The sequence below is a fragment of the Sinohyriopsis cumingii genome, chromosome 13 (assembly GCF_028554795.1).
Source record: "Sinohyriopsis cumingii isolate HCF-2022 chromosome 13, ASM2855479v2, whole genome shotgun sequence".
Lineage (NCBI taxonomy): Eukaryota > Metazoa > Mollusca > Bivalvia > Unionida > Unionidae > Sinohyriopsis > Sinohyriopsis cumingii.
In genome coordinates, this window is record NC_142973.1 from 4,727,105 (window position 1) to 4,742,129 (window position 15,025).

General features: G+C 34.5%; 1 protein-coding gene across 2 annotated transcripts in view; it reads left to right on the forward strand.

The window, feature by feature from the left end:
* The window catches only part of LOC149784874 (neutrophil cytosol factor 2-like), a 98,354-nt gene that overhangs the window by 21,939 nt on the left and 61,390 nt on the right, over positions 1-15,025 (forward strand). Inside the window, exons 1-2 of one of the 2 annotated variants that reach the window (XM_089978450.1) lie at positions 10,258-10,366; positions 14,765-14,847. In XM_089978450.1, coding sequence (XP_089834576.1) covers positions 14,798-14,847 — 50 coding nt within the window. In that variant the 5' untranslated portion in view covers positions 10,258-10,366; positions 14,765-14,797. Of the gene's footprint in view, positions 1-10,257; positions 10,367-14,764; positions 14,848-15,025 lie in introns of those variants that run through there. The other variant, XM_089978449.1, reaches the window with a different exon arrangement.

A 15,025-nucleotide genomic window follows, 5' to 3' on the forward strand; every position in this document is an offset into this window, starting at 1 on the left:
TGTTTGATGTTATAGTGTTGGATTATTGTTAAAAATGTTGTTGTTTAGTGTTAAGTGATTTTTGAATAAAAAATGTTGTGTTTTGAAAAAATGCTTTTGTCGTTTGTTTAGCTATAAGAATGTTGAATTGATGCTCTTTCATTTCTTACTATCCCTCTCATGACAATCACTGAACGTTGCGAATCGAAAACCGTGTGGGGGATGTTTTCCTTCACGTCCGCGCTTTCACTATAAGAACCGGGGTTGTTTCCAGTCAAACCATCCATTGTCGACTCATCCTCCTACGAAGATGTGCTCCAAACTAGCTAAGCTCAACGAAGCCTACGTGAATTTGCATAGGGTCAGACACAGTCTGATACCGAAGCCAGAAGAAATAGAGAATGTGAGAATGTTAAAAATCACTGAAGACCTGATAGAAGAGCTCTTCAGAGAAGAAGTGAACAGGGAGAAAGAAGAATGGACAGAGAAGTACAGACTTCAAAAACAGCAGCAACAGCAACAACAACATCAGCAGCAGCAACCTGAACCTGACAGAGGCTTTGTCGATTGCCGTATCGACACCAAAGAGTTCTTCTTCTCTTTCCGAAGAAGCAGACCTATTGCCAGAAAGTCTATAATCAGAGGACATCGCATTCTTAGAAACTAAAAAAAAGAATGCCATAGCAAAACAAAAAACAGCCCTTTTCAGGGCTACCCAATACTCTAGAAAAGAAATAACTATTAATTTGCCAATGTGTGTAAGTGGAGTAGTGTGTATATAAACACTAACTCTTTTATAAAAAATGTGAGGGTATGTGTTTGTGTGTTTGTGTGTTTGTGTTTGTAAGAGCTCACGTAACTTGGTATGGATAGTAGATTAAAATGATGTTAGTTTTTTGGCTGTTAGAGGTGTATATTTGGGGTTAGATTGGATTGCTTTGCGTATGTGGATAGTCTATTGAAGTGATTAATAAAAAATTTTAGAATAGTGAGTGAGTGTTTCTTTTAGGTCCGCGCGTTGTTGTTGATTTTGGCCACGATCTAGGTAAGATCCATTTTATGTTTTTTAGGGGATGTTTTCCATCACGTCCGCGCTTTCACTATAAATTGAAACTCGTTCGGCAGTCCAGCTACCCTTGTTGATTGATCAACACAGCCAGAAGAATGACTAGCAGAATAGTGAAACTGTTAGAACTCCAGATGCACCTGGAATATGCCAGGCGGATAGTAAACGAACTATCAGCGGAGACTATAGTAGAAGAAGCAAGAATAAAGAAGGAAGAAGAGGAGAGAAGACAGAGGGAAGAAGAAGAAAAGAAAAGAGAAGAGAGGATGTCGTTCAATATTCCCGAGACAGAGGATTGGGGTGTTGAAGCGAATCATCCTCCCTCTGCGCTCCCCAGAAGAAAGGTGAAAGAAGACTGGGGAAGAAGATGCGTGTGCGGCGCCAGGCCAGGACGGTGCAACCATTAGATAGGTGCATCTGGAGTTTAAAAAAACAGCCCTTTTCAGGGCTACCCAATACTCTAGAAAAGAAGTAACGATAGATTTGCCAATGTGTGTAGGTGGAGTAGTGTGTATATAAACACTAACTCTTTCTTAAAATTTGTGAGGGTATGTGTTAGTGTGTTTGTGTTTGTAAGAGCTCAGGTATGTTAGTGTGAATAGTAGATTATGGGTTTCTTAGCGTATGTGAAGAGTATAGTTGGGGTTATATTATATGAAATGAAAAAAGTGGGGATGTTTTCCTTCACGTACGCGCGTTGTTGGGTCATGATCTAGGTAAGATCCATTTTATGTTTTTAGGGGGATGTTTTCCTTCACGTTCGCGCTTTAAGTATAAAACTAACAGTGTTTGCCATTGGAGCCCATTCTACGGAATAAGCAAACAAGAAGATGCCAGCAGCTTCAGCTTTGTACAACAACCTTATGGGAAGTTGGTATTGGATGGTGGATGGATTGAATGTAGCAGAAAGGCTTGAACAGGAATGGAGGCATGCAGTGACAAAAGACTTCGTCTCAAGACAAGTAACCAGCCTCCACTTAGCCATCGATATAGTAAAAGAAATGATAGAGGATGAGGAGAAGAGAATCAGAGGTTTAATTAACCCACCGTATGTGAAAGTGGGTAAGTTGAAAGAAGCGATAGTTTATGTGACAAGTGTAAGGTGTTTTTTAGAAGACATTGTGGAATGGACAGATTGGTGTTTCGCGAAGTGGGGCTTAGACAAGCTTAAGAAAGCGGAAGAAGTAATGAGGAATGTGCTGACCGAAGAGGTCAAGAAGATCAAAGAAAAGTGGTCAAAGGAAAGAAAAGAAGAAGAAAATAGAAAGAAAAAGGAAGAACTAGAGAAACTAAATGCAAACTGGATGAAAATCCAAGAGAAGTTCCGAGCCATGGGTCACCCTGACTGGTTGCCGGAAACAGAAAAGAAAAAGAAGAAAGGAATGATGGACAAAATAAGAGGATGGTGGAAGAAGTTAAGAAGTTAAAAGAAGAAAAAACCCAAAGGCCCTTTTCAGGGCCAGCCATATTTCTCGAAAAGAGATAGTCTTTGAATTGCCTACCCCTTTTTTTATTTTTTTTAAAAAAAAAAATCCCATGTTAATTTCCTTTGTCGCTATATGTTCCCACGATTTTTCTCCATGTTCAAATCCCCTTGTCGCTCAACAGTCCCACGATTTTTCTCCATGTTAAATTTCCCTTGTCGCTATATGTTCCCACGATTTTTCTCCATGTTAAATTTCCCTTGTCGCTATATGTTCCCACGATTTTTCTCCATGTTAAATTTCCATTGTCGCTATATGTTCCCAAGGGGTTCTGTAATACTAATTTTCATTGTCGCTATCCTATCCCACATAACTACTTTCATATGCAAACCATGAAATATTTTTGATAACTACATTTTAAGATCCGAAAATTATGACTGTTAACATATATAGAGCATAGTGTGACATGAGACTGTTCAGATATATAGACCATAATGTGACTATATATATATATATATATATATATATATATATATATATATATATATATATATATATATATATATATATATATATATATATATATATATATATATCATAGTGTGACATGAGACTGTTAACATATATAGAGCATAGTGTGACATGAGACTGTTAGCATATATAGAGCATAGTGTGACTTAACATATATAGAGCATGGTGTGATATGAGACTGTTAACATATGTAGAGCATAGTGTGATATGAGACTGTTAAGATATATAGAGCATAGTGTGACATGAGACTGTTAATAGATATAGAGCATAGTGTGACATGAGACTGTTAACATATATAGAGCATAGTGTGACTTAACATATATAGAGCATAGTGTGACATGATTCTCTCTTAACATATATAGGGCATAGTGTGACATTAGACTTTGTTAACATATATAGAGGATAGTGTGACATGAGACTGTTAACATATGTAGAGCATAGTGTGACTTAACATGTATACAGCATAGTGTGACATGACACTCTGTTAACATATATAGAGCATAGTGTGACATGAGACTGTTAACATATATAGAGCATAGTGTGACTTAACATATATAGAGCATAGTGTGACAGGAGATTTTCGCAGAATAAAATTAAATGGGCAGTGTGGTTGGATTTGGTAAAGCTTATTGGCATTTTACAAGTCAAAATTTACCAGTGTTAGTGTAATTGTCTTTGACATTACATGTCCACTTTCAACTACGAATGTTTAATCCATTTTGCTGGTGAACATATTTAATTTTAAGAATAATAGCATAGCTCTAAACGAATTTATTATACCGTAAAATAACTTTAACATTCATCATGATTTGAGATACACAAACTGAAAGAAATCAAACAGTTATTCATTATAGATCGTTATTAATGCAGATTTAACTTTGAATTCATTTGTAGAAATCATCTATTAATGCTTTTCTGCTTCTTTAACTTGCTAGTCAAATGGTTGACGATGTTGTAATGGATATTTAGTGTATAATATTTCTTATGTACAACAATGTTTATTTAATAAGTTTTGAAATTGATATGTTTTTATAGAAGTAGGAGCCATGATATTTCCTCCAATTTTTTCTCAGGCTGTAATTTGGGGAACGCCCAGCTTGCTTTCTCTTTAGTTTTGAACCTGTAACCTATTGGTTGTTTATCTGCGCATCCGGGTATTATCGTTTTTTCAGATAATATTTTTCCCCATCTTCATTTCTCCCGACATTCATCGTTTTGATTCTAGTAGTGCATGCAATATTTAGATATTTTGAAATTACTTCTCATCAGCCGATATTGTCCTCCATCTACATACAAACCAAGATTCATATTTTTATATTTTGTGATAATTAATCATTTCTGATTGACGATCTTGTCGATGAATTTAAAATTCCTCCTCTTTTAAATTATCCGTGAAAGGATCTTTATCAGATGCATCAAGATTGTTTTGATTATCTCCCTTTTAATCGGAAACTGGATTTTCATAGGTATGATCAAGACCTTCCTTACCAACTTCTGGATTATAACACTATTGAATTGGTACATAAACAACTTCTGGATTATAACACTATTGAATTGGTAGATAAACAACTTCTGGATTATATAACTCTATTCAGTTGGTACATAAACAACTTCTGGATTATATAACTCTATTCAGTTGGTACATAAACAACTTCTGGATTATAACACAATTGAATTGGTAGATAAACAACTTCTGGATTATATAACTCTATTCAACTGGTACATAAACATCTTCTGGATTATAACACAATTGAATTGGTACATAAGCAACTTCTGGATTATATAACTCTATTCAGTTGGTACATAAACAACTTCTGGATTATAACACAATTGAATTGGTAGATAAACAACTTCTGGATTATATAACTCTATTCAACTGGTACATAAACATCTTCTGGATTATAACACAATTGAATTGGTACATAAGCAACTTCTGGATTATATAACTCTATTCAATTGGTACATAAACAACTTCTGGATTATAACACTATTGAATTGGTAGATAAACAACTTCTGGATTATATAACTCTATTCAGTTGGTACATAAACAACTTCTGGATTATAACACAATTGAATTGGTACATAAGCAACTTCTGGATTATATAACTCTGTTCAATTGGTACATAAACAACTTCTGGTTTATAACACTATTGAATTGGTACATAAACAACTTCTGGATTATATAACTCTATTCAACTGGTACATAAACATCTTCTGCATTATAACACTATTGAATTGGAACAAATACAACTTCTAGATTATAACACTATTGAATTGGTAGATAAACAACTTCTGGATTATAACACTATTAAATTGGTACATAAACAACTTCTGGATTACAACACTATTGAATTGGTATATAAACAACTTGAAATAGCATTAGGTTTAAAGAAGAGAGAAATTTCAATACAAGAAGTCATTAAGTGCTAGTTTGATAACATTATAAAATATTAATTTCAATAAATCAGCAGTATGAGTGGAAAAACAAAGAGTGGAAAACAAAGCAGAAAAGAAGCTAAGCATATGTTCACTGAATTTTTTCTAATTAAAGAGATTTTTTTCTTAATTATAACAACTATTCTTATTCCTGGAATGTTTGTCTATTACATTGCAAAATTGTTGAGCTAAAAAAAACAACTCAAATAAAACTGACTAGCGAAGGTTATGCAAAATTTCATTAATAATACATTTTAAAATGTTTTGACTTTTATATTGTATTCTAGTATTTGTTTTTTTTACTTGTATATCTGCTTTCACTAGTTTTTATGTATCTTGTATTGACCAATTAAATCATTTTCTTTCGTATTCGGGATCGGACAACTCCAAAGATCCAAATGAAATATGCGAATGAGATTTTGGACTGAAAAACTACTTTTGTATTATTGAGAACTCATTCAAAGACATTCTGGATTGCATCATTGTCGTACATTAAGACATTCAAGACTATTTGACTTCTTTCAGAACATTATATACGTCTGGACTTGTCATAGGGCATTTAGCATTATTTGGGATGTAATTCATAATATTGTAAGTGTTTCTAAGTTTCACTTTGTAACTTAGTTTAGTAAATTATTTGTTGAGTTTACTAAACGTGTTGGTCTCGCCTCTTTCTGTTGCATATTTTGAAACATAGGTTCGTAACAGAGGAAAGACCTACACTTCCGACAGACACTGGTATAAATTTTATGTTGCACAAAATTAACGAAATTAAGAATAATTCAGTAAAGAGATCAACCCTTAATGAGGTGTCAGACAGAAATTTTAAAAAAATAGCAAAGTTTTTAACCGTGTTGAAGTTTGCACGGCTACCTTGGTTTAGTGCTCTGTATGTAGTAGATGCTGGTTTAATATTTGTAGGATTACCATCATGAATTGTTTTCCCACTGGCGCAGCTCTACTTGAGTATGTCTCAGACCTTATAAAAGAAAAATTACATGCAACAAAGTGGCAACGACGAAACATGATATACAGCATTTTTGTTTATATTGTTAAAGAGTGCTAAGAACATGATATTGACACCGAGGTTACCATGGAGAATTTAATTTTATCACGTATTTAACATGCACAAGGACCGCTCCGGTGGCCTAGTGGTTAGGGCGTCCGCCTCGGATGCGGGAGGTCGTGGGTTCGATCCCTGGCCGAGTCATACCAGAGACTTAAAAAATGGTACTAACAGCTGCCTCGCTTGGCGTTCAGCATTAAGAGGTTAGTGTTAGGACTGGTCGGCCTGGTGTCAGGATAATGTGATTGGGTGGGACATCATGCTACATGTCTGCAGCATGATGCCCCAGTGCTAGACATCACTATAAACTGCCACACTGCAGACATCGTAGCGATATGACTGAAAAATTGTTAAAGCTACGTTAAAAATCAAAATCACATCACATCACAACACACAACATGCACAAGGACGTGAAAATGTAATCGAAAGAAAGTGTTCAACACAGACGAATAAGGCAATGAAAAACTGAAAATTTCTGCTCGTATAAGAGTGAAATAGATTAAAGGGGAAAGCTTGAATCAAATAAAATCCATAATGATAACAGAAGGAGATGGAAATCTGTATCTTTTAGCTCTTTTAATTTACGGTAAATAAATGAAGGGCTATATCATGACAGAAGAAGCATCAGAAAAAGAAATATGTATTTTGATATATCTCATTGACATTAGAGATGGTAAACGATCCATCTCATTATGTCAAGGAAGAGAAGGTTCATTTGAAGTAACAAACATTCAACAGTAATTCCAACCAATAGAACAAATGATAAACTAACGCTTTACAGAGTGACATGGAAACAAAACAAAAAGAAATATCTGGAAGTCTATGTCACTTTACAATCCAAAATGGAATAGTTACAGCAAAACAAAACGATCAGTAGATTAAGAAAACGCACCAGCATTGCTAGCATTAACAACAAGGTGGTTGCTAAGACTAATACTTTGTTATTATTGCAAAAGAAAAATTATTTAACCGAGGTGACCAAAAACGTACACGACAACAAAAGCAAATTGAATCATAATGAAGCAGGATAAGAACTCTGCAAATAATATATTTATTGAACAATGATTTTAATGAAAACTAAAAAATATTAAATGTCCAGACAATGTCGGTGTTTGCCCTTCTGCAGTACCCAACAATAATACAGACATGTTTATCGTGTTTGAGACTCAAAATGTGCCCGTCTACACTTTAGTCTAAATTGTACATAAGAATCCTGACATTTAGAAGCCGTTGACAGGTTTTCATGGCTTCCTCTTGCTGAAGCCATTACCAGGCTTGTCCATAAGGGGAAATTAACAATGCCGACGTTGTTTTATGTCAGATTCAAAAGACATCACCCAGTCTTTACTCATGCTAAAGACCCTAATGCTACTATGGAAGCCATGTCAATTTGAATCCACGCACAGTCATAACTAGTGGATTCGGTTTAATATATCAGGTTAAAATCATGAATAATCAGTAGCAGTGATTACAGTTGAACTCCCAATAATGCACTGGAAAATTCAACATCAATATTCTTCTTACGTTACCCCTCAACGTCATTTCCACACATTTGAAACTGTTTCACTTTTTTATCTTTATGTAAAATTTAATGTTAGTTTTTCTACAACGTTATACGATTACCGCACAAGACTCATACAGTAACCATGTTACACTTGTACTAATGTTAAAATACATTTTTTTTACAGACTCAGCACCATAATTATAATTAGCATAAACCTGTCCAAACTTTGGATTAGCTTTTATTCCCATAATGGCTTGCAGCATGTAATAACTCCATGGGTCATAAATCAAAGTCTACCACCCACATCACAGTATTCACATGTGCTTAACTTCACTTGTACTGCTTTCGTCTTAGACGGTTTAGTGTGGTGTAACCGGACATGAGTAGAAATGGTCTGTACCCTTTGTTCTTATTGTATTACTTGTAAAATGGTGTACATATTCAACTAGTTATTGGCTTACTTCATGGACCACTATTTACCAAGGCTAAAATATTTTCATTAACCTTATTTCACCACTCATATGTTGCAATAGGCGTGCCAGTCTTTCAACACGCCTCAAGTGTTAAGTTCAAACAGAATTAATCATGCATGTGATTGTACAATTTGTTGAAGACTGGGATATTTGGCCTTTGAGATACAAAAAGGCAGCATTGTTCCTCAGATTCCTTATGTAGAAAGCTTTGAAACGATATACTTTGGGAACTTTACTCACAAAGGTCCAGGCTTGATAAGGGTCGATAATGGCCCAAAATCAATTTAACATGAAAGTTATACAGATGAAATAATGTCCCTAGCTCTTCGTTAAATGGGTATTTAATTCTTATCCACGACCGCTTGTAATAAAGTAAAGCGACTATTTAAAAGCCATAGGTTGTCTCCCCCGTGATGGCACCTATATTTTTGTGGACTAAGGCATTATGGCTAAGAAACCAGTCTCAGGCTGATAGCCTGACATGATACATCTAAAAGTATGCATCTACGTACAATATACGTAATACAAGTCTGGCTTTCTGTTTTCTAACATCGTTTAAATTATGTGTATATTTACATAAAGTATGGTTGGTTTCCTCTGACGCCTCTTCGTTCAAAACTTTGACTTATGTTTATATAATTAGGACTGACATGCGTGCCAAAATCCTGATAGAATCGCCAGAAGAAAAAAAATTGATGTATTGTTTGATCATAAATGATTAAGAAAAAGCCGTGCATACATTTTTGTTTATTAGTAAAATTCGGATGTTGTAACAGCAAAGAAAAATACATGTCCAGAACATCGGTGATCAAAGCTATTTTGTGCATATAGAGGGGGAGGTGGGGAAACTTACATTACACCGTTTTTTCTTCTTATTAATTCAATATAATTATCTATTGACTTTAGTTTTGGAGACAGTATTGCCATATTTAGTACATTTATTTCCACGATTTTCTTGACCTAATATTAGTTCTATTTGATTTTATATTTAATGTCTTGGATCTCATCTTTCCTTGAAAGTTAAATTGTAGGTCCCTAATTTTGCATGCCTTTTATGTTCAATATGATGTTGTATATTTGTCCGAATAAAAATTACGTTTTATTGATTACATTATCGAATGTAAAATAGACTAGCTTATATTTATTGCAAGCCCCCCCCCTCCTCTCCCTCTCTCTCACACACACACAAACACACACACACACAACATGATAGAGAGGTATACCAAGTCACTGACAAAAGACGGAAAATAAATATTACTAAAAGTGGTTGACAGGAAGAAAATATAGGTTTGGCAGATTAAAATCTACAAAAATATATTATATCTTGTTTCATCTGATATGATTCAAGAATGTACTAACCGAAATATCTTAGATCGTTATGCCAACGCATAAAATGGCCCTTGCAATTTTCTCCGCGTCACTAAAGTACAAAACAATTGATCTGAGGAGACACCGGTCTAAGATATTTTGTCAGGTATATTCTCAAATCTTATCAGATGTTCTTTTGGCGTAGTTTGATTTGAGATGAAAATAATTGTGCAACTTTTGGGTTCATATAATCTAGAGGAAAATGACAGAACATTGATAGTACTACTGGAAGTAAATATTATGATAGTCAAGGCCTGACTAAAGACGGAGAGGAATGGATCAGTTAACCCTGGGCACGTGTCCAGTGGGTGCCCCGCAGAGCATACAGCATAGTTTCCGTGACCAGTACTACTCTCTTATGATAAATATCGAACAACTGGAATGCTTTTTCTTCCGTCACATCCAATACTGCATCTGCGGTGATGTTTTCGGTGGAATAAATGCACCTTGTGGAGGATACCTTCTGAACAGCCTCTAGCTACGATGTCGTCCACTGAGTAGGGATACAATTAGTCATGGGTAATGTTTTAATACTGAATTTATTAAACTCGTTGAATAATGTGCAGCTTTTAATAGCCAAGGCCCGCAAACACTGAATATTATTCAACGAGTTTCATCAATTCGATATTGAATCAATGTCAGTTTGAGATCCACTGTTTATCATATGTTACTATCTTTACTTGGTGGTATAATTATTTACAACCAAAAATTACATAAAGTCGTGATTATTAAGATTTTTTAAATATCATTATGGAGAAAAAGAAATCATTACCATCTTTATTAGGCGGAAAGAAGAAAAAGTAAAAACCATTTTTTAACTCCCTTTGTGGGAATCGAACCTAATACTTTTTTAACAGCAAGCGGACGTTATCACTTTGGACCACGAAACGATATACACTTATGAGTTTTTGTAGAATCTATACAAAGCTTATTGTACACTATAGCTGTCACTATGATTTTTCCTCTTAAATATTTATGTTGCCCAGCAAGCTATATCAGATACTTCGTACTTGTTTGCAAGTCAAGATAAGTACTCATTCCAAAGTTCGTTTCCTCAGTAACCATTCCATTTCTAAATAAAGAATTAGCCTATAGAGAATTAAAACACCATTTACCGCGTTACTTCTCACGACGTATTTTTTGTTTGTTGCAGAGATAAAATGTTAACTATACTGAATGTTGATTTTATTCGGCCATTTCAAATTGTACTCCATAGTCATGAGTAAGTGACGGATGTGCGATAGGCCTAACTGGTTCCGTGCGACAACTGCTTGAGACCCTAGATACAGTAGCTTCTTCATGTATGTCAATCGCTTTCTATGATTAGCTTTTATCAACAAAACTCCAATTGAATTAATAACAGTTCCACACTATTGCACACTTTATTAAATGTTAGTGGCATAATGACTGTAATATCAAAATTACATACCTTGTATCATCTTATTCGATAAAAGCGTCACTGTTTATATGTACTGTATTATTTTGGATAAGATGCAGCTGGTCCGGTGTAAAAGAAAATGATTTATAACGAAGCACATTTTGTTTTATAGACATTTCCTGCGCATGTCTTAAATAAATTTTGTTTCTTCTAGGAGCTGTAAATTACCGGTAATAGGCAATCACAAATTTTATACATAAAATTAAACAACGTAACAGTGCCGGTTTATCAATAATGGCGGTATTAGAGTCTAACAATTTTCTTTTAAGATCAACGTTGCCCGCATAAGTGAAACAACATACAATTTTCAGAGATTTCAACTTATCTAATAAGTAAAACTTCTGGAAAGTTTCCTTTTTTTTTTCATGCCTCGGGAATAGTTTAATTTGTATAAATGCATTACAGTCAGCCTCATTTTTCACATTTTCCCTCATTCTACACCTCACCCGTGGCCGCCGATGACGTCATTGCACGCGATAACTATGAAAAGTGCAACGTATTTGTAACGACAAAGATATGTCTATATAAACTACATAAAAGACATTTAAAAATAAAGAAAATAAATTTCGGACATTTTTTTTGAGGCCACTGCAGAGCTCCAGAGTCTCTAGTCCTTTTCATCTTGAGAAAAACTGACCATCGACTATGCGGATTATTTTATAACGGGTAAAGTAAAACAATGGCAGCAGTTGAAACTTTATGACAGTTAAAAAGAACGGCTGTAGCATCAGAAATTAGTGGTGAAACAGTAGTATTTTTGTACCGATTACTTTACGATGATGAGGCACAGAACAAGACAAATTAACTAGATAAACAATGGAAGAAGAGGACCGTAATGTTTAACGAAAACAACAAAGGCATTCGACTACATAAATTTAAGTCTAAGTGGACAGGATTGTTTGCGAAGTACATGGATAATCTGAATTAACTTAACCCTGATCCTATGTCTTTAAATTCCTCTACTCATCCTAATGATACTAAGAAAAGCATAAATAACGAAAACTTGGTGATTTTATAAACCTTATTGTGAAGTTACTTGTTATGTTCTTTTCTGACCGTAGATTAGTCATCACTTTTATTTTGTTCACCTTTCACTTATTTGAAAAGGGAATGTGGAAAATTGACTAAATATTATTTACAATTTGTCAATGATTTAGTTGTAAGTCATATTTCAATGTTGGTGTTGAATATTGGATAACAATTTGAAATATTATGAGGTAAATAAAAGGATGGATTTCAAGATATGTCCTAGATGTGAAATACAAATATACATTAAAGACTTTACAGGACAGTCACTTAAAACCTTGTCAGAAAGAATACTGCCAGCAAAACAAGTTAGAAATGGAGAGATTGAGACACATCGATAGGTGACACTTTAATTGATGCAGCAAAGAGTACAAGAGACAAAGGCACCACAATGATGAAAGCTTCACGTTATTTCCAAATTAAAAGACCTATAATTTTACGTTCACTTAGAGACACCATTAGATAATACACGGAAAATGTTAGATGCACTAATTATTGACTTCTATCGGAGATGAATAATAAATGTTACACATCCTGAGTAAAGATCACTGTCATATTAATCACGTTATATTTATTTTGACCTGTCAAGAAAGGAACAGTTTCCACTGTCATATTAATCACGTTATCCCACATATTTATTTTAACCTGTCAAGAAAGGAACAGTTTCCACTGTCATATTAATCACGTTATCCCACATGTTTATTTTAACCTGTCAAGAAAGGAACAGTTTCCACTGTCATATTAATCACGTTATCCCACATATTTATTTTAACCTGTCAAGAAAGGAACAGTTTCCACTGTCATATTAATCACGTTATCCCACATATTTATTTTAACCTGCCAAGAAAGGAACAGTTTCCACTGTCATATTAATCACGTTATCCCACATATTTATTTTAACCTGCCAAGAAAGGAACAGTTTCCACTGTCATATTAATCACGTTATCCCACATATTTATTTTAACCTATCAAGAAAGGAACAGTTTCCACTGGAGAAATAAGAGATATACGACAGCCAATGAAAACACACCAAACAGTGCCAAAATTCAATGAAGAAAAGATAGAAAAGCAGAAGAGATAGGTCGATTCATTCAAGAAGGCTAACTTCGTCATTGAAATGATTTTGAAAAGTATTCTCTAAACTGTTGTCTATGTGCATTACAAGCAACTACTCCTGCAATTACAGCACAAATGTTGGCAAATGCACAACTACATCAACGCGAAAGCAGTCAGAACATATTTAACTTGGAATAATTTCAACCTTTTTCCACTTTTTTGCTTTTGACTTTTTGAAGTTAACATGCTTGAATTGTAACACGTGTACTCATTGCATATCGAGGCAAACCTGCGTTAAACGACACAAATCCAGTGAAATTACTAATTCCCTCGAAGTGATGTAATCATCAGTCAGATCATTATATAGACAGTCTAGTTTGTTGATTAGAATAACTCTGCGAATCAACGATGTTGTAGAGAAGATTACGACATTTGAGAAGGATTTGAAAATTTAGTAGAATTTACAAAGATTTACTGCAATCTAATAATTTATTTCTCATCTATCTTAACCTACTGTGTTTCATTGAAGATTATACCAGTTATCTCACTGTATGTTCCATTTGCAATAGCTGTCTTGTTTGTACTCTTCATTTTCTGAACAAAACAAAGCTAATAATATTTTTGTTTTAAATAAATCCCAGTACTTTTCCAAGCTGCGCCTTTATCCATCTCTTCATTAGTTCAATTACGAAACATACTGCTTAGGTTGGTGGAGATTTTGAAATGAGAGAATCTGAAAATCCTTTAGATGACGATGACGACGATGATACTATTTCAAGACTAACATAGAATGAAATCATTAGCTTCTTATGTTGCAAAAGTCATTTCCCCTCAACTTCAATGTGCATCTTGCATGTCATCTCCCTTTTTCAGTTTTAATTTCTCACCCCAAGTGTATTTCAATAAAATGGCTATTACTGTTAAATTGGATTTGTATCCACAATTGTACTTTTCATATGATTGCGTTGTTACCAACGTCTTCCTGTCACTGGCCATCAACATACTTGTTCAATTAACCATTAACTTTCGCCTCAGCGTATTTGTTTAAATTGTCCTTATTCCCACGATTGAATGATGGTTGTGTAAGCAAAGGAACTTACAGGATTGTAGTAAAGGCATCGTTGTCAGTCAGCTCAGACTGATATGTGGACTCATTTAAGATAGTACAGCTCGGCCAGAAAATACATTAAACATGGCAAGTTTAAACTCTCTCCAGTTCAATTCTGTTACCGCAAGTCAAGCATATCGCGAGTCTATGATAAACGGCACAAAAAGAACTTGTCGAGGAAATATTGTCAAGTGACTTGATATCAACTCATTTATTTACATTTCTGTAATGGAAAATATCTGATACCCGTTCTAAATTCTCAATAAGATCGATTTTCTTTATTTTTCAGAGTCTCACAGATGCTGTAAATCGCGATAATCACATGGTCTTGGCCTTTTTCCAGAGAGGGGTGGTCAACATGAAATTAAAAAGGTAACCCGCCTGAATGATGTGTTTACTTTCGTTCGCTTTATTAGTTTGTGTGAGAAACTATACGATCTTTGTCGTTGAATCGCATTTCACAAACCCGATCAAAAGAATAAGGAGAGAATGTGTCAATTTAAATGATGGGATTATCTCTTCATACGTCCTTCACGGCGTGTGACAGAAA